Here is a 22,190-nt window from a genome sequence, read left to right as displayed (position 1 = left end):
GGGCCTTGTGAATGCTGGGCAAGTACTCTACCAACTGAGTATATCCCCAGCCCTGTATGTTTCATTTCATGAAAAACTACTAACCTGTTTTAAAGTGGTTTCACCATTTTGCTTTGTCTCCAATAAGGAATAGAGTTTGAGAAGTTCCACATTTTCATTAGCACTTGGTATTGTCAGTTATTATTTTAAAAAGTTTCAGCCATTCTAATAGTTGATTTAATTTGTATTTTCTTAATTACTAATTAAATATTTTTTATGTGCTTGTTTGACATTTGTGTATATTCTTTGGTGAAGTATCTAACAAAGACAATTCAATTTTGAAAGTCTTCAATGGAAAAATAGAGATTTTTAATCCATAAAAGTAGATAATCATGAAGTGAATTAGACATTCTTTATCCCTGATAATGGAAGTTTTTTATTTTTTCAAGGTTTGAAGCTGGCATATTTTCTAGCCTTTTTGAGTTATAAGGAAAATTATATATTTAGTATATTCAAGTAATCTCACACAAGGGCTTTACAAGTTGATAACTTTCTCTGCAGTAATTATATTTATTTTTAAGTATCAAAATGGTGCTTTTGGTAGCTGTCCTTGTAAGGATTCAGAAGCTGCAAAGAAGCAAGATTTGGATTCCTTTCAGTGGGAAGCACTGAGCCATGGTACTTGAAACACCAGGGAAGATGCCAGATAGCATGGAGCCAGTTTATACAGCTGCCCCGAACTGTTCATAGTAGAAATGTTATGCAAGATGTTAGAAGGCTGTCTTTTGTGACATCTAGCTGGATTCTAGGAGTGCTAAGTGTCATAAAAATATCTGTGGAGCAGTGTCTGATTAAAATGGCATATGTACTATTTTGGGCCCATTTTTGTGGTGGAAAGTATCTTCTTGGATATGTGGTAGTTATTGTTTTAATAATGAAATAGTAGAGTTTTTCAAAAGTTAAATTTAATGAATGTTGCATACAATCTTACTTGTTTTTGCCTTCAATAGCAAAATGTTTCCATCCCATGATAATATTGTTATACATTACACTTTGATACTTATACTTTTATTAAAAAATTTTTTTAAGCTAGGCATGGTGAAGCATTCCTGTGATTCCAGCTACTTGGGAGGGAGGCTGAGGCAGAAGGATCACCAAGTTCAAGGCAAACCTGGGCACTTTAGGGAGACCCTTTCTCAAAATTAAAATGAGAAGGACTGTGGGTATAGGTTATGGTAGACCATTTGCCTAGCATATGTGATGCCTGGGTTCAATCCCCAGTACTAGGTTAAAAAAATTGTTTTGCACATGAATAATCTTAGGAATCTTTAGAATTATGATTTCATACTTATAGAAAAATCATCTGTAAGGATACCCATAAAATATGGCAATGATTGTCTGTGGGTATTGATAATAGTAGATGGTTTCCTCCATATTATCAGTTTTTAAAAAAGCAATGAATATAGGTTACTTTTGCAATTATAAAATGTGGAGAGAAAAAGATGACTTGCTTAAAGGTATGAAATAGTGTCAGAAATTAAACTCTTAATAAGCTTTGGCTAGAAATTTGGTGATAAGAGAGATTTTCCCTTCAGATTTGTTCCATTGGAGGCATTTTTCAAAATTAGTTTTAGTTGTTTTTTTTTTGTTTGTTTGTTTTTGGTCACACTGTAGACATCTGTTAGCTGGAGACTGGCCTGAAATTTCTGGTTGATTACCAAAGACCCTGGAAAAGTCATTGGGAAAGGATTAGTTTTTGGTCATTATCAGCATGTGTTTTTTTGAGTTTAAGGATACCATAACCATTTTCTTCTCTTAGAGAACCCCATGTTCCCTAAAACCTATATGTAATGTAGTGACTTTTTAATCTGCCAGGTAATATTTGAGATATAATCAGCAATATGGCATTAGTAGTACAGTTTTATCTAACACAAATAACAGGGCTTATTCAAATTAAGATAACACTGGGCCAGTCACAAGATAAAAAATGAAATAATTCTGTGGCAGAAGGCCCAGACCCGGAGAGGATGCAGTGACAGAGTCTGCCATGGTACACTCTGGGCCGTCTGCAAACAGGTTAGGCTCCCTTAGCAAGCGTTTTACAGGGATTTTAAAAGGTGCCTTGTTGAAACATGATCTTTTCTCTGTAGATACTTCAGCATTAGTGAATTTTATGGGGCAAAAAGATGAGAGTTTAACCACTGGGGAGATTTGTCAGTTTTAATTAAACAATTGGATCCTTTAAATCTTCGTGTTGAAATCAGTGACGGCTGGTATTTGGGCATTCACGTCTGTACTCTTATTTTTGATCTCTGTAGTAAAGATGAGAGTAGTATGCTGTGTAAGTATGAAATGCGGACCCATGCTCTGTACTCATTGGTGTATCTTGAGATCTAACTAAAGATATCTGTTATGAAAATAAATTTGTATAGAAAAAATTTCCCTGTATCCCACCCCACTAAGCAAAAGTTCTAGTTTTTATTCCCAGGATTATCATTAAATTGCTTGAAATCATCCTATCTTTTTGAGACCGGATTCTATGGATTCTGTCTTTCCTCATCCTTCTAAAAATTTCCTGTAAAAATGTAATTTCTTCTTAAGAGTGCATGACTCTATCAATAACTGGGCTTCTTTTTTTTTTTTAATTTTTAAATCAAGCTTATGGATCTTGAAGGGCTCTTCCAACTTAAACTCTTTTAGCTCTTAGAGTTTCCTTTAGTATTTAGGAACAATTCTTTGCTGTAGTTCTTGTGCAGCATTTATAACTTCTCTTTTATAAAAGTAATTTCTTTCTGGGAAGGTCACCAAAGCAGTATGCTCCCGAGCTTCCTCTTGGTCCTGTCTGACTACTGAATTCAGATGACTTCTAGGAATAATAGCAAAATAAGTAAATATCTACTACTTGAGATCTTATTATATGTGACTTGACATTTTCTGATCTTCACAGCAAATTTCAATATTCAGGTACTAGTGCTGCCACTTTACAAATGGAGAAGTCAGGGCTTAGGAAAGATGAACAGAATGCCAGTTCACACTGGTGAAGTGAATCCGTACCTGTCTGGCTCTAAAGCCTGTACTAATTGTGCAAGTCCAGCTCGGAGGAAGGCCATCAACTCTTTTGAAATTGCCCTTCAGAGTTGTTTATGAGTTGGTTGTGCTCTGACCTTGTATGATTTTTGTTGTTTTGTTTTCTGTTATATTTATTTCTTGGTAGGAATCCAGAAAGGCGAATTACTGGGTTTAATTACTGATGTCGCTAGTGAGATCACATTGCTCATGTGAATTTGAAGGTACTGATTTGTAGGACCATCTTCCAGCTGAAAATTTCCTAAGCAGCTTTCTTTTGCTTGTGTGTTCTTAACAATTTATGTGGCTCCTAAGTCTCCTCCATTTGTAATTGCTGGCACAGGGCTTCCATTTGTAAACTGTTACAGTTTAACTGATCACTCCCAACAAACACCCTTTCTAACTTTTTATTTATGAAGTCTGAGTATCTTGGATTCTCTTGCGAGTGTTGGTGATGTCAGGTCTAGAATATACTGTTAAGACTGTCTGTATAGGTTGTTTATCACCATTAGCCCTCATTATTTTAAATGAGTACCCACCCACCTTATACTCTGTAACCACATGTTTCCAGAGCTTCTCTGGAGATAATATCTTGTAGCATACCACCCCCCACAACACATATGTATTTTTTAGTTTATTCATAAATGTGTTGTAATTGAAGCCCAGAAGGTATGAAGGGAAACAGCTATAGAGAGATAACCTCTTGAGTGTATGAAATGTGGAAAATTTGGGAAATAAGTATTGCTGCAGTTTTAAAACAAAATCTGAATGTTTAACATGTATTAGTTTGTAAATATGGAATCCCACTAATTGCATTTAGAGTTCACAGGAAAACTACCTGTTATGTCTTGTTTCTCTGAGGAGAAAAAAATGAGAGTTATATATGTGTAAGTGTGTTTTTAAAAATTGGAATGCAGAGAATAGTGTGGTGTAAATTGTCTCTAATTATGTGTCTTTTTCTGGTGAGGCAATTAATCAGTTCTCCCTAGACCTTGTTCCTTATGAAGCAGTTAATCAGTTTTTCTGTTGCTGTGATACCTGAACTGAAGTGTGCCAAGCTTAGAGGAAACTACATGGAGTGCCTCATTTTGTAAAGCAATAAATTATTGTTGGATTTTTTTCCTCCCTCCTTTATTGGAATGACTAAAAAGCACCAATATTGTGTGATATTTTGCAGAATCATTGTTTGCTCATATCAGATTATTGCTTTGCCTTTCAATATAATTAAAAGTTTTGTTGTATACTTACGAATGATTTTATTGGTGAAGGCCAAGTGTGTTTCCAGCAGGAGTGACTCAGTAGTTTTATAAAGGGAAACTAATAGTCTCTACATTTTGCATTATAATAAATTGTTCAGAAACATTCCATAAAATGAACTTCATATATTTCATCAGAAAGGGTGTGCCCTTTTGTGAAAAAAAAAAAAAACTTCAGATAAAGGTGAATCATAGAAGAACGTAATGTCAGGCCAGAAAGCCCAACTAACCCACCAGCTCAGTTCCTTCATTTTACAGATGAGCAGCTGAGGCCCAGGAACCCACTGTGTTCAGTGGTATGAGCTGCCCTGCTTTTTCTGATCCCTATTTTTGCTATTTCTCATGTATCTTGCCCAAGTACTTATGATAAATAAAGAAATCCTTCTTCCCTTCCCTAGATGTTGCTGGCTAAAATAATATTGGGGCCTGTTATTTAAAAATAACAAATGCTGCTGGGTGCAGTGGCACATGTCTACAATCCCAGCAGCTCCAGGGGCTGAGGCAGGAAGATCCCAAGTTCAATTTGGGATCAGCTTCAGCAACTTAGTGAGGCCCTAAGCAACTTAGCAAGACCTTGTCTCAAAATAAAAAATATAAAGGGCTGGGGATGTGGCTCAGTAGTTAAGCACCCCTGGGCTCAATCCCTGATACCAAAACAAACAAAAACCTGGAGGAGCATATTAATTTTGTTTTTCCTTTAAGTTATTTGAAGAACTTGAGTTGTTTTTCAGGATATAAAATTTTGGAATGCTTGTGGATCTATGTGGTCATAAGATTTATATAAAGGGAAGTTTTTTTGCTCAAGAGAAATTTTATGAACTTGGGTTCCTTAATTGGTGAAAACAAATGGCCAGCTTTCCTTCTTTTCTTTCTTTCTTTCCTTTTTCTCATCTGTCAAGCAAAAAGTACACTCCTGAGATTCATTGATGATTATGCCAAGCTCTTGGGGACACTATTCCTCCTGATTTTTTTTTTTTTTTTTTTTTTGGTACTAGGGTTTGAACTCAGGACTTTGTATGCATTCTACCACTGAACACGCATTTGCTTTTTATCTTGACTACCCCGGAAGAGAATCATAGGATTAAAAAAATAAATAAGTAAAGGCCCTTAGTTTGCAGTTAAGATCATGGTCTCTGGAGTTCTTATTTCCTGTTATATCACTTGTTGAATGGGTGTGGGGAGGTTATTTTACTGCAGTGAGCCTCAGTTTCCCCATTGGTAAAGTGAGTTTTTTTGTGCAGTCTTATCTTGGAGGATTTGCTCCATGTTACTGCCTGCTGCTCCTGCTGATTTTGTTCCTGTTATTACCAAGCGAAGAAGTTTTCCAGACCTGCTTTGGGAAAGGATATAAGAAGGGAAACCACATTCCACTTCTAAATTACTCATCTGTTGAAGTACTGAAGCTTTTTCCTTCTCAAAAAGATTTTACCTGCTAGGCACGGTGGCGCACGCCTGAAATCCCAGCGGTTCAGGAGGCTGATCGCAGGAGGATCACAAGTTCGGAGCCAGCCTCAGCAACTTAGTGAGACCTTGTCTCAAAATAAAATATAAAAAATGGGTTGGGGATATGGTTAAGTGCCACTGGGTTCAATCCCAGGTACAAAAAGGAAGAAAGAAAAAAGAGAAGAATGATTTTACCTGACCGAATTGATGAAAATAAATGTGTTACTGTTGTTAGCTGACTTCTGCCTCCTTTTATCAGTTCATATAATCTAGTAATGGAAACATTGTACATGTGAACTTTCATGGTGATTTATGCAAAATAATATTGGGGCCTGAGGGCTCAGCCACAGGACGGACCCCAAATAAGATACAGCAGAAGCCAAAGAAGGCTGCTTAGCTGACCCAGTACATTCTGGGATCTTCCCTTTTGAGACTCCTTTAACCTGTCTTTCATGGTCTTGATAGGAAGTGGCATATGCAAGAGAAAGTCAATTCAAAAGCAGCTGCTAGGGAGGAGAGGGATGGTTAATAAAATATGTTTTGGCTGTTTGAACTAGTTAATTGTTAAGTTATATTGTTGAGTGAGTTGCCTCCTTTCTGCTGACACTCAGAGGGAAAACTGGAAATGGACTGCATACCTATCATGTATGCACTTGTCTTTAGCCTGCATCTGTTCATAGGCTAAAAATGAAATGTACTTACAACTGTTACCTGGAGGTCTTTTATAGGTTTTAAAGAAAATGTAACTGGGTGACAGCTAGGACGTGCTTTTTTATCTTTGACACAGTAAACCCAGCAGCTACCCAAGACTGCAAATCTATTAGATCAAGTCCTACAGTATCTATTTGCTTATTTTGATTAGGTTCAATACTTTGATACAGCTACACTGGCTCACTAATAGTCTGAGACATTTTTTTCTAAGGACATTTGAAGAGGGAAATTCCAATATCTGCGTATTTTTCTAAATTATAATTTAGACATAAATTATAATAAAAGACTTAACTTTCTGGTTTTTTTTTTCTGAGCTTTGCATTCTAAAGCCAAATTATGACCATTCCTCTTCTATGCCCTTCCCCTTTTGCTTCTTTACAAAATTTCAGCATGGAATTAGTTTTCTATCGGGTTAAATTATTTAACCACTTAGTTAACAATATTCTTAACTTTATGTTTTTCAGGGATATCAGTATGAACAACATCACACAATTACCAGAAGATGCATTTAAGAACTTTCCTTTTCTAGAAGAGCTGTAAGTATTACTTTGAGAAATGTTTGTGAATATTTTCACCACTATTCTCTTTGGGAGCTTTCACTACAGAGATACTAAGATTTCCTGTTGGGAACATTCACAAGCTTAGTTTCAGTGGGCTTTTTTTGCAAAGGAAATCATATTTTTCTAGGGGGAAACAAACTTGATTTTTTTTAAAGCAGTATAATTACTGAAGTTATTTTTAAAAGCCAGAACCAAAAACTGCTATTTCTATAGGACCTTTTTGGCTACAATTATTATAACCACGAGTGCTGCAGTGACACAAGTTAATTATAGTGTTATCCTGAGATAACAAGGCTGCTGCATAATTACCATTGCTGCCAAAGGCATTGCTGTATGGGTAACAGAACCATAAAAAATAACAAAAGGTGTTTCAGGGTCATGATGCAACAGACAGCTCTGACAGCATGCGAGCAGAGAGCAGGAAACTGATTATAGAGCCCCTTGGTCATTTGCAGGTGACCTTTGGGGACGGGGTTGAAGGCATGGGACATTGGCCAGCTCCCTGGGAATACCTTTAAGTAGGTTTTTGAACTTGTCAGTTGCACTTCACATTTTTGATTAACAGTTTTCATTATGGAAAAAAAATTTGGCTTGTTCTAATCTCCATTTTGTTGCTTTCTGAACATGTTTTTGAAGTCAATAATCAAAAGACACACTTCTGATTTTCAAAAAAGTTGGAAAGTTTGTATTAGACTTTAAGAATCCTGGTGAAAAAACAAAATCAGACTTGGATCAAATTAATTAGGTTTTAGAGACCAAGTTAATGGAGGTAGTAAGGTGACAGTTTGGTACTAAGAACATCAGAAAGATGTAGCCCCGAAGGAATCTAAATTCATATTCAGATTGCATCATACAGTCCAGCTATTGAGTATCAGATCCAAGTTAGTGAATGTCTCCTGTCTTATCTTGGCTTCTCCCTTAGAACTGAGAATAGGAACCAAATAAGATACATAGATTGTACTCCCTGTTTCTCACAGAGTATTGAAATAGCAGTTAAGGATTTTAAAAAGTTAAGGAGAAATTTTTCTTCCCACACTACTTAGTTGAACGTAATGCTTCCATAGGAAAAATTGGAACAGAGATTATTTGTCACTTACAGGTTTGTGAGCTGGGTCAAATTACTTAGGCTGTCTCTTTGGAGTTTCTTTGTTTATAAGGTGTGGATGATAATAATAATCCCTCCCTTATAGTATTCTGGTGAAGACAGAATGAATTAATGTATATTAATTGTTTAGGACAGTATATGATACAGAATGTTGTGTAAATGCTAGCTAATATTTATTTTATCATTTTAGAAATGCATTAAGAAAAACAGTGGAATATATATGAAATGCCATCTTTGGGCAATAGAATTAGGTGTATTTTGTATTTTTGCCTTCTATAGTGAACATTAATTGCTTTGTAATAATGTTATTCTTGGTTAAATTTTTGAATAAAGTTAAAAAGGAGTGACCTGTCATTTGAAGCCTCCACTTTCACCCCCTAATCAAGCTTTATGATGCTTTCTCTCTTCCATTCTATTTCACATGTATTTTTAGGCTTTAGGATTAGTCTCTTTTTACAGAAGTAATTATGTAGTGAAAGGGCACTAACAATTGGTTATTCAGCCATTGTACAACCTCTGTGGGATGTTTGATGGACCAGACAGGGAATAGAGAAGTTCCTCTTGTTCTGGATGGGGTTCACTATGTGCAGACCACCTTTGTTGATACCTTTGATTACTGGTTATCCTTTAAGGGATTTGCAGTGGGGACTTGGATATGGAGTCAGACCTGGCTAATCTCTGCATTGTGAAGTTCACATCTTGGATTTCATAAGATCTCAAATGACCAAGCATATGTCAACCTCATGAATTCTGTCAACCGAGACTTTTAATTGGAACCAAATTGAGTTGGATTACTAGTTCTTTGTAGCTAGGTCATGTTCTCTCTCTATCCTATCACAGTAACAAAGTCCATTAAGCCAAGTTGGTACACCTTCTCCAAATATGGTATTGAATTTCCAAAATAAATTTAGTTAGGAAAGCTGAGTAATATTTTTTAAAAATCCAAAATAATTTTTAATACTCTGGCAAAACTTTAGGCATTCAAAAGAATTTATTTTCCATATTAATATACACATGGTAGAAGTCTGTTTTTTTCTTTATAAAACAGTGTAGTTGATTTTGACTTTCCCAGATGCTGCTGCTATGACTATTGTAAAATTTCATAAACAGCATAACCATTTCATCCAGAAGTCATCTGGAAGTCATTTAAGAGTGATTGTGAAGATGAATGCCCTGAAAAATGAGTGATTTGCTGAGGGCTTTTTTCCATGTTAGTTAATGAGGTGTTTTTTTTTTTTTTTATAAAATGTGACTGAGTTTGGCCAAATTGTATATAGGGACCTAGAATGCTTGGTGTTTGGGATGGAATCACTTCTATCAGTATATAAGATGTGTGTTGTGTGTGTGTGTGTGTGTGTGTGTGTGTGTATACACACATACACTTTCAATAAACAGTGAATCCTACTTTCTGGCAGGTCTTGTGATAGGACTATGCTTGTGTCTGTATCCATGATACCTATCTGAAGAGTTGACAGCCTTCCTAGAGTGGCATTGTACAATACCATGGCCACTGGCTACAGATCACTATTCAAATTTAGGTTTAGGATAATTAAGATCAAATAAAATTATACCTCTACCAAGCTGGGTATGTTGGTACATGCCTGTAATCCCAGCAACTGGAGAGGCTAGGGCAGGAGGATCACAAATTCAAAGCCAACCTCAAGGCCTTAAGAGCAGTTTAGCGAGCTCTTAAGTAACTTAGTGAGACCCTTTCTCAAAAATACAAAAAAAAATTATAAAGGTCCAGGAGGTAGCTCAATGGTAAAAGGTCCCTAGGTTAAATCTCTAGTTTAAAACACACATACACATACACACACTCACAGTTCCTTAGTTGAACCAGCCACATTTTACAAGGTTTTGTTTTCTGTTTTTTTGTTTGTTTGTTTTATTTTTTTTTTTTGGTTCTGAGGATGTAACCTAGGGCCTTGCTTGTTCTAGGCAAGCATTCTACTAATAAGCCACATTCCCCAGCCTCAAACTAGCCATATTTCTAGTGGTCAATAGCAACCTGTGGTTAGTGGCTACTATATTAGCACAGATACAGATAATTTCCATCATGGCAGAAAGTTTTATTGGATAACCTTGATCTAATGTTAAGGGCAAGATGAAACTAACACTTTGTGCATCATGGTGAGGAGGTGTTGCAGGGCAAGCAGAAGCCTAAAGCACTATGTTTACTTGAGACTGTAGGACTTGGGAAAGGCTTCCCAGAATAGCTTCCGCTGAGTCTTGCAGACACATAGGAATTAGCCAGATGAGTGTGGTGGTAAGGCTGCCCTGGGAAGAGCTCTAGCATGTGCAAAGGCATGGAGGTGGAAGTATAAGGACATATTAAGTGGCTTGTTAGAGCAGGACTGACAGGCAAATCTAGAGAAGTGTCAGGAGATGAGGCAGATCATGAAGGAGCTGAAAAGTTTAAACTCTAACCTAAAGGAATTTAATTTGATAGGATGAGACTAGAATTTTTGCCTTGAATGACTGTATGCCACTTGATGAGACTGGGAACACAGAGAGCCAATCTGTTTGGAGCCCAAAGAATTCAATTTTATGAAGACATGGTGGTTAGTAGTAAGTGTATAGAGCTTTAGTACACGGAAGTCCTTTTTCATAACCATGAGGAAAGTTGCTTTTGCAAAGATAGAGCTGAACTGTTTTAAGTTCATGTGCCTGATATTTCATTTTGCTGGAACAATGCTCTGAGAGAAGTGCATTTATTTTTAAAGATGTGTATTTATTCTTAGGGAAATATTTCATCCAACTTTTTCAATGTATATGATATGTATTAGATAATATTGTTGTCAGTTTTATTTTCACATTTATTTTTGAAAGTTTTGTAGCTCACAAATATTACCCAGTGATCCTCCCCCCCCCACCCTGCCTTATCTCCCTGGGAATATAAAAACAATAGATTCTGGCTGTAAATGCAATACATGCAAAGTTCTAAAGTCTTGGGAAAGTCTCTGGATTTTTGCACCTCACTTTACTAGTTTTTATAATGAGTCTCCTCACAGGACTACTTTAAAGAAGGTATGGAATGATATATATATAAATGCTTTGTGACCTTAAAAATTTTCATATGAGGGAAGGGAACTTTCACTAATTATAACAGACAGGGCTATCTTTCTTCTTCTTGAAACATTTGGAGGAGAGGTGGTTTTGCCTCAGGGTAGGAATTGGAGTAGGTCAATATAGGTATCTCTTATGGTAATGTGAAAGGAAAGCCAGGATTTTTTGGAAGATATTCATTTTGCACTGGCAATATGTGTTGCATGATATGCTTCGACCACAAGTGTTTTGGTCTCTCCTTTAGACTTTTAAGGGCTTTGGGACCCATTTAAAGGGGTCCCTGAAATATAGTTGTAAAAATGATTTAGTTAGAAACAGAGGAAGGAATACAAACCAATTTTCCCTAGGCTGTCCTGAAAAGCCCTGTAGATACTACTGGGATGTGGCAATAGCAGTAGAAACCATCGTCAGTTTGGCACTCGGTCAGTTATTGTTTAATACACTCTATGACTGGGATAATTCCATTTGTTTCAAAACATAATTTGACTTTGGAAGACTTAACAATGCTGAAGTGAAACTTGGGTCTCTGAGCACAGAGTCAAGATTACTTTTCATTTTGGATCATCTTCAGGACAGTTCTAAGCAGTTCAAAAGGGAGCTCGTAAATAATTTGAACATGGAGGTTGTTTTTTGTTTTTTTGATATTGGAGATTGAACCCAGGGCCTTATGCCAGGCCAGTGCTTTACCGTTGAGCTATATCCGCAGTCTTGATCAGGGAGGTTTAAAATCAAATACAAGATATATGACCACAGAGAGGATTTTCACTTCTCTAAAGCCTCCATGTTCACATTTGTAAATCCATAATAATAAAGGCTATTTCATAGGAGCTTTGTGAGCATTAAATTGAGTACTATGATAAGTTTTTAGCACATAAAGCACATAATAAACTCGTAATAAATGTTGGCTGCTCTTATACCTATTTTACCCTAAAGTAATTTCTCTTTGCCAGATTTGAACAATGTTCACTCTTAGCATTAGTTCAGGTAAAGACTATGAAAATAAAGTTTTATGATTTTAAAATTAATTATTGTCAAATAGCCTTACTGGGTCAATTTAGAGATGGAGAAGTAGCTGACTAATGTTCTCTTCTAATATTGTACCACCAAGGAATTGTCTTTGCATCCAAACTAGTTTGACTCACTTAACCTTTACTCCCTTGGTGAAGCCTTCTAGATAAACTCCTGTTGATTTCATAAATTTCTCAGAAAAAGCAAAATAGTTCCTCAGTTGCCCTGGTGATGTTTGACAGTTAAAAGTGTTCTTTGGAAGCATTCTCTGTTTTCACTTTGTAGCCCTCTGGTAGGGTGACCCAGTTTTGGATATCTCTGCCCTTGCTGTTGGGATGTGCATAGTGAGGACATGGAGAGATATTCCTTGTCTGATTCACTCATTTCCCTATAATGAGCCATTGGAGAGCTCTCAGATTAGAGTAAGGGAGAAATGGGAAGGCAGCTTGTACTAATTGGGTGCTGGATAGACCCTCCTAAAACATTTTTTTTTGTTGTTGTTGTTGGTTTGGTTTTAGCCCATAAAACTCCTTAAGCTGTCCTTATTCCCATTTTACTGATGAGGAGAGCCCGAGTTTTTCCTCACTAAAGTTAAATTGCTTGCCCAAAGTCACAGAGTTCATTAATAATGGGGCCTGGTGTTCATCCTGGGTCTGACTGTGTTCCTGTGCATGTAGAGATTGAGGAAAGTCTAACTAGACCATTCATTAATTTGACAAACCTGTCAGGTAAAGCACTGTATTCAGTGTCGAATTAAATGAGGTTCTTGCCTTCAAGGGAGAAGAACAGTATATTCCAGCTAAGGGAGTTCAAAGGAGACGGGAAATTACTTCTAGCAAGAAAGATTAAAGAAGACCTCATCAAAGAGTTGGCATTTCTGGAGAGCCTTGAGGGGTGGTAGGAGTTATTCATAAGGAAATGTGCAAAGATGTGCAAAGGGGCATGAGCAAAGACAGGGAGACCGTCTGGGTAGTCAAAATATTAGATTTGGTTTGCTGTGTTGAGTCTTTGAAAGCAAGCTATGGGAAAGACCTGGAAAAGGAATTGGGGCCCAGACTCAGGACCTTTCTTGGCAGAATAATGGACTTTAATCTCTTGAGCGACGGTTGAAGTTTTTTGAGGTAGGAGATAACTTGATCAGATATGGCCTTCAATAAATGCAATTTCATAGGAGCTTGGCGTTGAAAGAGGGCCAACAGATAAATGAAGAAGCCAATAGCTGTAGTCCAAGGGAGAATTATGAGAGTCTGAATTAGGGCAGATGAGAGGCAATGAGCGGAGGAAAGAATGCCAAAGGGTATACGGAAATAGGATTGAGAGCCTGTCTAAATAGGAAATAGGATTGTGACCTCAGTAACACTTAGAGACCACTAGGAGTTTGGTGAAGCCTTGACAAGATTAGAGACAATACAGAAAGAGGAATTTTTTTCCAGAAAAGAAGAGACTAAATGTGGTTTTAAGTAGATTTGCTAAGTTTGAGTGCCATATGGGCAGGGACTTCTGGAAATATAGGGGTAGACTCCAGAAGAGAGATTAATGAAAATAGATTATAGAATTAAGTATCATGGGCATGGATTTGGGAGTCTTTTATTTTGAGGTGATTACTGGAAACATTAAATTGACAAAGCTTGCCAAGGGAGAGAGGGTAGAAGAAAAGGGACGAAGGCCAAAGACAACTCCTTGGGAAGCACTTGAATCAGGGTGTGGGAAGAAGACCAAGTGCCAGAGGAGAACTAGGGCAGAACTCTGCCCCAGGAGCTCTGGGAGAAGAGCTTTGTTTCACAGAGGACTGAGGAATCTAAAGTGACATGCTGGAGAGAGATGCCTATGGCCAGGCATTGAAAAAAAGGTCTTGACTTCTTTAAATATTTTTTAGGATCATTTCAGTAGGGTTGTGTGAGTAACTTGGTGAGGGGAAGAAATTTGTCAAGAATCAGATATTTAAAGACTGTTATTTGGAGAGTGGAGAAAGCTTTAGGAATTCACTGAGTTTAAGAGACAGAAACCCAGCTGAGGCATAATAGAGGATTTCTTATTTCTTATAGAAGTATAAGGTCCAGAGGTGGAGTTGAGTTCAAATGATACTGGATCTCAGGGTTTTAAAAAGTTAGGGGAGTTTTCTCATGCTCTTCGTTTCTTAGCTTTGATTGTATCCACTTTGATTGTCTTTTTGCTTTATTCCCTTCTGTTGCAAATAGTTTGTCTCCTCATAGTAGGAAATATAACATTTAGAAGTACCAAGTACATCTTTGCATCTTGAGACCCCAAATTCATACCTTATATATTCCTCCCTGCTTTTAGCAGAAAACTCCTTGTCAGACTCATGTTGGCCAAGTTTGCCCCCTCTGCCTGTCCTTGACCACTCTTTGTAGGATGCTGTGGGGTCTAACCTGGTTTGTGGATTCATCCTCAATAGAACTATTCAGACTGGAGAAATGATTCCCCTAAGAGAGCAAAAGAAACAAGAAGACATGTTGGGCAGAAAGAAAGCCCACTAGACGCTATTGACTGTGCACAGCTGTGGAAAATGTTTGTAAATTGGGTCAATCTGAAATGAACAAAGACTTGTTGAAGAATAGTTAAGTTTCATTAAAAGACTAGATAATACAAATTGTAAATAGTGGTACCCAACTGGATACATAATTTTGTCCTATAGTGCTCAGCCCAACAGTGGAGGGTAATGAAAGATGTGATGTACTCAGAATTTAGGCTTGATAAATCAGAATTTAATAAGGGACTAGGGCAAATCAAGCAGGAGAATCAAGCAGTTCACTGTTAAAGTTTTTGACATGGTATTCAGAAAGTGTAGAGAGGCAAATAAAACCACAGTTTGTTGGTTCAATTATTTATTTAATCAAGGCTGATTATTTGTTCTTTGGCTAAATATAATTGTTGTTATAAGTTAATGACAATGTACTTGATTTTCTACTAGCATGATTAGGTTTTCCAGCAAGGAAATAGGTCAAGTCACTTTTTTCATATATTGTCCATTCTTTCTCAGGCTGTGCTTATTCTACACAATAGTTTAGGGTTTGTTCATCATTTTCCTCTGTTACTACTTATTAGTTTAGGCTGTATACATATTTCAAAGAAAATCATGTTGGAGATGGTGCGAGAAATGTTTGTATCACAGACACACTTGGCTTTCAAAAAATAATGATAAAATGCAGAAGTGCTTAATAAAAGCTTGGCTTATTTCTCAATATTATAAAGTTAATGGATGCTTAGTTTTAAAAATATGAATGTAGAAAGATATGGAAAAGAGAAGAAGGGTAACACCCCTTATCTCACCACTGAGAGAGAACCAAGGATGTCATTTTATTGAATATTCTTCTGGACAGTCTTGAGTACATGTAAAATTTTAAAAATAGAATCTTCTCACATATACCACTATGGTTTGTTTGTCATATTATAATGTTTCCATATTGATAGATCTAAGTTTTACCATCATTTAATGAATATGTAGTATTTTATCATTTGGATGCTTCACGTTTTACATAACCAATTTCTTACTGATCAGTATTTGTTTATTATTATACACTTGATCTTAGCCAAAAGGCTAAGAAGTGATGTTTATTTTGTAATTATAAACAGCACTTTTACAAATATTTTTAACCTACTAGTCTTTTTGTATTCATATTGTGTAGTTTTGGTTAACAGCTGAAGTGCTCTTCTCCTAAATTCGTTCATTAGGATTAGATTTGACCCTTTATGGTGGAAAATTCCAAATAACAGTGGCTTAAACACACAAAGCTTTGTTTTATTTGCATATATATATGAAATCTGCAGCTTGGTGACCAGGAACTACTATTGTGTGTCACAAAGCCAGCAGAGATGTAGATTTTGATATTCTGCTCTGCAGTTCTTTATGTAGAGCTTCCATGTCCAGATCACTATATGACTGTCCATTGCAGCTGTAGCTGTCAAAACCCAATTCTCAGCAATAAGAGAGATAAAGAAGGGAAGAAAGGGGGGTAGGGAATATTTCCCAGCAGCTAGCTTTAAAGAACCCATTTTGAACGTACCATATACTACTTGTGCTTACATCTCATCGATAGAACAGTCACATGGCATAATTAACAGGGGATGCTGGGAAATAGGACCATTGAGTGGGAACATTGTTGTCTGTACTGAAATTAAGGTACTATTGCTAGGTAAGAAAAGAATGTTTATTGGTTAGGCAAATAATTAAGGAAGTTTTAGCTTCAAGTAACAAAATGCAGTTCAAAGTGACTTGAATAGTAGGAAATGTATCATCTTGCATAACAAAGTAGTTGAACTGTTCTAGGGCTTATTCATGGAATGGCTTAGCCACATTATCTAGAACCCAAGTTTTCTCCTTCTTCCTTTTCTGCTGTCCCCAGTAAGTGCTGTATCATGTCTAGTGTCATTTCTCATAGTGTTTTCAGACAGGATGGTATCCAGAAGAAGAGGGGAGTTAGCTAGTTTAGGCTGTATGCATATTTCAGAGAAAATCATGTCTCCTCATTGAGGGGGAAACTCTGATCTTTCCCCAAAATCCCCAGAAGACTTCTCTAGGATCATAGGTCTATCCAGAAACCAGTTACTGTAGTGAGACCACCATGATTGTTTAAAGCCAGTTGGTATTTATTCATGGAGCTGAGTCATGAGGAGGAGGGATATTTGAACAGACTCAGGTCTTCCAGAAAGGTGTGAATGAGTGATTAGTAGGTGGCCAATCCTGTGTGCCACATTTTCTTTATACTGTTCACAGCTTACCCATTTTATACACTCTTCTTTGGTCTTTCTTTTCCAAATTCATCTTGTAGTCTCTTTAGTCCTTATTCCTTCTCACTGGATTGTTTGCCTTGTTATTTTGTGCCCCAGTGTGGACTTGGCTTCTTGAGTTCATTGACTTTTCTCTAAAGGCGATGCCTATTGTCACAGTTCTATATGACCTTGAGTAACAGTACATTTTTGTATGGTCACATTTTTTTAACTTGAAATGGAAGGAGGGGTTAAGACAAATTTCATTTTGAATTTATTGATGCAAGAAACCTTATCAGCCTATATAAAAACTAAATTCCATTGAAGTTTATGATTAATGGATTGTCGTTATGTAGGAGAAAGGAGCTGGGTGTGGTGGCTCACATTGTTAATCCCAGGGATCTGGAGGCTGTGGCAGGAGGATTGCAAATTCCAGGCCAGCCTCAGCAACTTAGTGAGACTGTGAAAATAAAACTTTTAAGAAAGGGCAGTGGGGTTGGGGGGCTACTGGAGATGTGGCAGAATACCCCTAGATTTAGTCCCCAGTACCATAAAATGAATGAATGAATGAGAAATATCCTGGGTAAGCTCAGTACTTCCTTTTTCATGCCTGTGACACTTGGCCTATGGTAGAAGCTCAATAAATATTTGTTAGTTGATGTTAGTTGTAAAGTGTTTTAAAGCTGTGACATATCATTTCCTCCTATGGGTGGATATTGCATGTGCTTATTGCCAGAGGGAAATGATTAGATTGTTAGGATGACTTTGCTCAGGAATTTTAACTATTGCCAGGTTGTTTTTTTTTTTTTTTTGATACACTTCTAAAATAAAGTCTTCTATGGCCTACCATAACAGGAAGTGGGAGACACAAAGACCAGTTAGTACAGGTGGAACTTTATATTTCTTTGAATTAAATAAGGCTCTTTAATATGTAGAAGAGTTCTAGATGGCCTGTATACCAAATTTTGGCAGGAACATATTTTTTTTTGTTTAGCATTATTACTTTAGTTTCTGTGCATTTAAATAGAAATATATAATATGGTACATATATGAAATAATCTCCCCCCTTTTCTGCAAAGAAAGACTACCTTGGAATTAAATTTCCTTGATAAGGGTTTGTTAATACATGTATATTTTAAAAACATATTTCGTTTTCACATATACTTTCTTAAGAATTGTATGGAGATGAAAAGGTTTTCTTGGTATGCAAAGAAATAGGGTAAGAAAGCAAAATGTTGCTAGTTAATCCAGGTCCACTTTGATCTACTGTATCAGATGAGATTTCACCCCAGTAGGAAGAATGTCCAAAGGGAACTAGGATGGATGCTATTTAGTTTTTGGCCTTCTTTATTCATAAGAAAATAACCACATTCTTTGTGCCTCTTAAAATCAGTGGTAGAAAAAATAACACAAAACAGTGTTGTTCTACTTCTAGGACTTACATTATTTTATTTCTAGGATTTACATTAGAACTTTGGGTAAGCACTTAGAATAGAGAAACTATATTCTTTTTCCTTATCTGTTAAAAAACAAGAGGAAAACCCCAAACCAACACACATACTTACACACACATACACACACACACACACACATATGCAGATGTACACACAAAGAATGTATGATGATAAGCTTGCCAGGCTATGGCAACAGGATTGTTTTAAGGGTCAATATAATAGGATAATGAAAATGCAAATGCTAGGCAAACATTCATATTTTTATTATCTGTATTAATACAAATAACTCTGAATGGGAAGCAGTATACCTCTTGAAGTCTTTGTTTTTGGTATAGTTCTGAGCACACAGTAGTCCTTCCCATGTAAATTAGCATATGGCTTAGGATTTATAATAGAAGTACATGTTGTCATGCATTTTGCTCTTGAAAACAGTTATCAAATTTTTGGATCCTGATGATTTCAAAGTATATTTAGCAAAATTACGTCACTCACCTCCTGTTAAATGCTTTCCTGTAGCCCTACTTGTCATGTTCAGTTTGGGAACTGCCTTCTCTGAGGGAAGCATCGTCACGGGCTGGTGGTTGTGCCTGTTATGCTTTGCAGGTAGCATGACGCTGTGGCGATCCACCCACTTGAGGGAATTTAATGGCATCACAGAAGAGGCAGCCCAGACGTGTTTGGGTATGATCTATGATACTTTCATGTGCGTGGCTTCAAAGTAAGTGTAAAAAGAAACAGCCAGGGAGGAGAAGAGGACATTGCTGAGGGGTAGATAAATGTTGATTAGAGAGAAGGGCGGTGCCCAGAGTTCTTTTCAGTCAGGATTTGACAAAATAGCACAATGCCAATCCATCTTGTAGTCACCTCTGCAAAATGAAGGTGAGAACGCAGGGTGGATGGGAAACTGTATAACCTACTGCCAGCCTCTCCATAATGTGATAGGGAAGTTGTCAGCAGTAAAGCTCTCTATTGTTTGTGTGCAAGGCATGTCTCCTGCCTTCCTGTGGCCTGCCTTTGCCTCTCCTCCCCATGTCTCCTTACAACAGCTGCTGGGAGCTACTGAGCTCCCATCTGCTTTTTCCCAACTCAGTGCATACATCTAGTCAGTACTTATATTGTCTTCCTCACTCCCCTAATTCTTGGCTAGAATTCCAACCAAAAGGCTTCAATGAAATTTATGTAACAGACCAGGAAAAAAGAAAGAAAAAACAACCAAATTCAGACATTTCTCAGACTAGTGGTGTATTCTCTGTTTTACCCTTGCCTCTTCTTTCAGTCGCTCCCTGGTGAAGAAATCACGGCCCTGTTGTGTTCATTTCATGAGGATATTAGCTCTCTGACCCAGATTATCTTCTGAAATGTGGCTTACTCACTCATATCCTCCAGTGACCAGTGTCCTGTGTTTAACCAGCACAGCTTCTGCTTTTTCACAATAGGAGGGATGACCCATAGAGCATTTCATGTAGTGTATATCTTATACTCCCTGAGCATATAATTAAAAATTCTTGCTCCTCAAAGAGCTTACCCTAGAAGGAACCCCTAATGTGAATCCATAGTTCTTATGAATAATAAACGTTCAGTTTCATACAGACATTATGCCCAGAGCTGCTTGTATCGCGTTTCCTATCATGGTTCCCAATCCAGTGGGCCAGTGATAATCTAGTGGATTGCTACTCCCCTTTCCTCCACCCTTGCCTTCTCTGGTCTTTCTCTATCATTGCCCTCTTTGCTTCTGGGACTATTGTAGCAAGCAGAGTAAAAAGGATTTGTGTTAAAGTAGACTGTGTCACCATCTGAAGTCCCATTAGAGTTGTTTCAGTTCTGCGTGATCATGTGCAGAGTACCAAGTGTCTTGAGATACTACTGTTGATGTAGACTGGTGTTTCCATGTTTAATTCCTTCCTTACCTCTCCTTAAAAAAAAAAAAAAATCCTTCCAGCATATGCTGAGAGAAAGTTGTTGCTCTAGCATTTGATACTTTAAAATCTAGTCCTAAGCAGAGTCCCAGTGAGAGGTGCTATGCCTGGACATCAGCGATCTTGTTCTCACCCTCCTGGCACCAGTTGTCTTTGGCAATGGGAAGGATGGCACTGTTGGTCTGTTGGGAATTTCTTCATAATTGCAGGTCAAAGGTCCTAAAGCATGGGTGTGTTTTGTTGGTTTTGGTCTGTGGGGTGAGGGCTATTGATACTCAAACAAGGCTATTAACTTGCCCAAGTTCACTCTGCTCCACCTCTTCTCTCTGGGAATTAATTTCCCAATCTCTTAGAGACACCCCAGAGGCATCTCAGTTCAGGAGGAAGTTGACAGACAGTCACCATCCAGAAAAGAACTGGAGTGCTGGTTCTCCTACTCTTCCCCTGTGTGACTCTTGCTAAGTCACCTAGACTCTTGGGTAGCATGGTTGTTGTCATGAGATGATTAGAATGAGAGAATGTCTATGTACCTACTGTGCCTTATGGTGTCTGTAACCTACTGTGGGCTCATAGTTATTTTGTGTGTGTGTGTGTGTGTGTTTTTCCCTTCCAAAGATTTTATGACTTTGTCCCTAATGCTGCTATTTATTCACTTTACTCTTTTCTGGATCCAAACTTTTAGACATGAAACATCCCCATGGTCTACTATAAGAAGTACTGGCTCATAAAACAAAATATTAACAAGGCTCTGGAGGTTGCAGTTGCTGAAGCTGCAGAACCCTTACCAAACTGCTGTTTATTATTCATGAAACACAGCAGTTTGGTAAACTTAGGTAGATAAAGTCCGAAGGCTCCAGCATGTTATGTTTACCCTCGTAAGAAAGTAATCAAAGTAGCGTGTCCTCTTGTGGAGCATTAGAGTTGGCTTGCATTTCAGGATAAGCCTCATGCAGAGAGCTCATTTTGTCATTTATATTAACGATAAGTAGAAGAGAAAGAGAATGCTTTTTGAAGTTACTTTAGTTTTCTCATGGTTTACAAGGGGACAGAGATTTGGAGAAAGGAAGCAAATATTTTGGCTAATGTGGTTAAACAGTCTTTTTTGTTGACAAGTTTAGATAATCAGGTGTTCTGCATTTTGCCACTTCCTTTCTTACTTTATAAAATACTCTTTTTCATGAGCTCAGCACAATAGGCTGAACTCCTCAAGGAAAGCCTGTAGACATTAAAAACTATTAGAGACAAAAAGATAAGAATCCTGGAAAGCCTCAGTCTGTTTATAGTATTTCTTTTTGGCTGGACTCTAACATTTTAACACTGGTCTTTCTGACAACTAGGAGGAACAGAGTCACGTGACTATTTAGGGCCCTGAGAGAAGATGACTACTGCCTCCTAAGCCCCTTATGTTGTGATTTGGTCTTTTAAAATGAGATCTCTGTGTTATAGCTGGAAGCATTATCATTTGAATTTGATGAGTGAGCTTGGGGTGTAGAAATCTTGAGAATGCTTGTACTGGGCATGCAGCAAGGTAGACTGCAGGATTCTATGGCATTAACATAGTGAACATTTTCTAGGAGGAACTTCTGAGAAAGTGGTTTTTGCTGATGAGTTGACATTGATGGGTGTACCAAATGTGTGAGATCCTTGCCCTGTTCATGGAAGCCTTTATACTTGGCCTGCAAGACTAGTATATGCAAGGAACAACCAGTAGAAAGTAGCCTACCACCGAGTTCATTTATGCACTCCTAAGTACTTACAAATAAGGCATGCTTGTAAGAACTGACATTTTCAAGGAAAGTAGCATTGCAGTTGGGGATTTAAGGGTGAAAATTGAAGTTGCTAGGTGAAGTCGTTAAGAGGTATAGAGGTAAAGCTGGCTGGTTTAGAACCAAAAGGAT

At 37.4% G+C, this 22,190-nt stretch overlaps 1 protein-coding gene across 2 annotated transcripts in view; it reads left to right on the top strand.

Annotated features, from left to right (window-relative positions):
- LGR4 (leucine rich repeat containing G protein-coupled receptor 4) overlaps window positions 1-22,190 on the top strand; it is a 92,185-nt gene that overhangs the window by 40,120 nt on the left and 29,875 nt on the right. For both annotated transcript variants that reach the window (XM_081279379.1, XM_081279378.1), the window contains exon 2: window positions 6,920-6,991. In XM_081279379.1, coding sequence (XP_081135505.1) covers window positions 6,920-6,991 — 72 coding nt within the window. The remainder of the gene's footprint in view (window positions 1-6,919; window positions 6,992-22,190) is intronic.

This window comes from Spermophilus citellus (genome assembly GCF_964194105.1).
Source record: "Spermophilus citellus genome assembly, chromosome: 2".
In the NCBI taxonomy this organism is placed as follows: Eukaryota; Metazoa; Chordata; class Mammalia; order Rodentia; family Sciuridae; genus Spermophilus; species Spermophilus citellus.
Note: the sequence above shows the minus strand (reverse complement) of the source record. Positions and strands in the feature narration are given on the sequence as shown.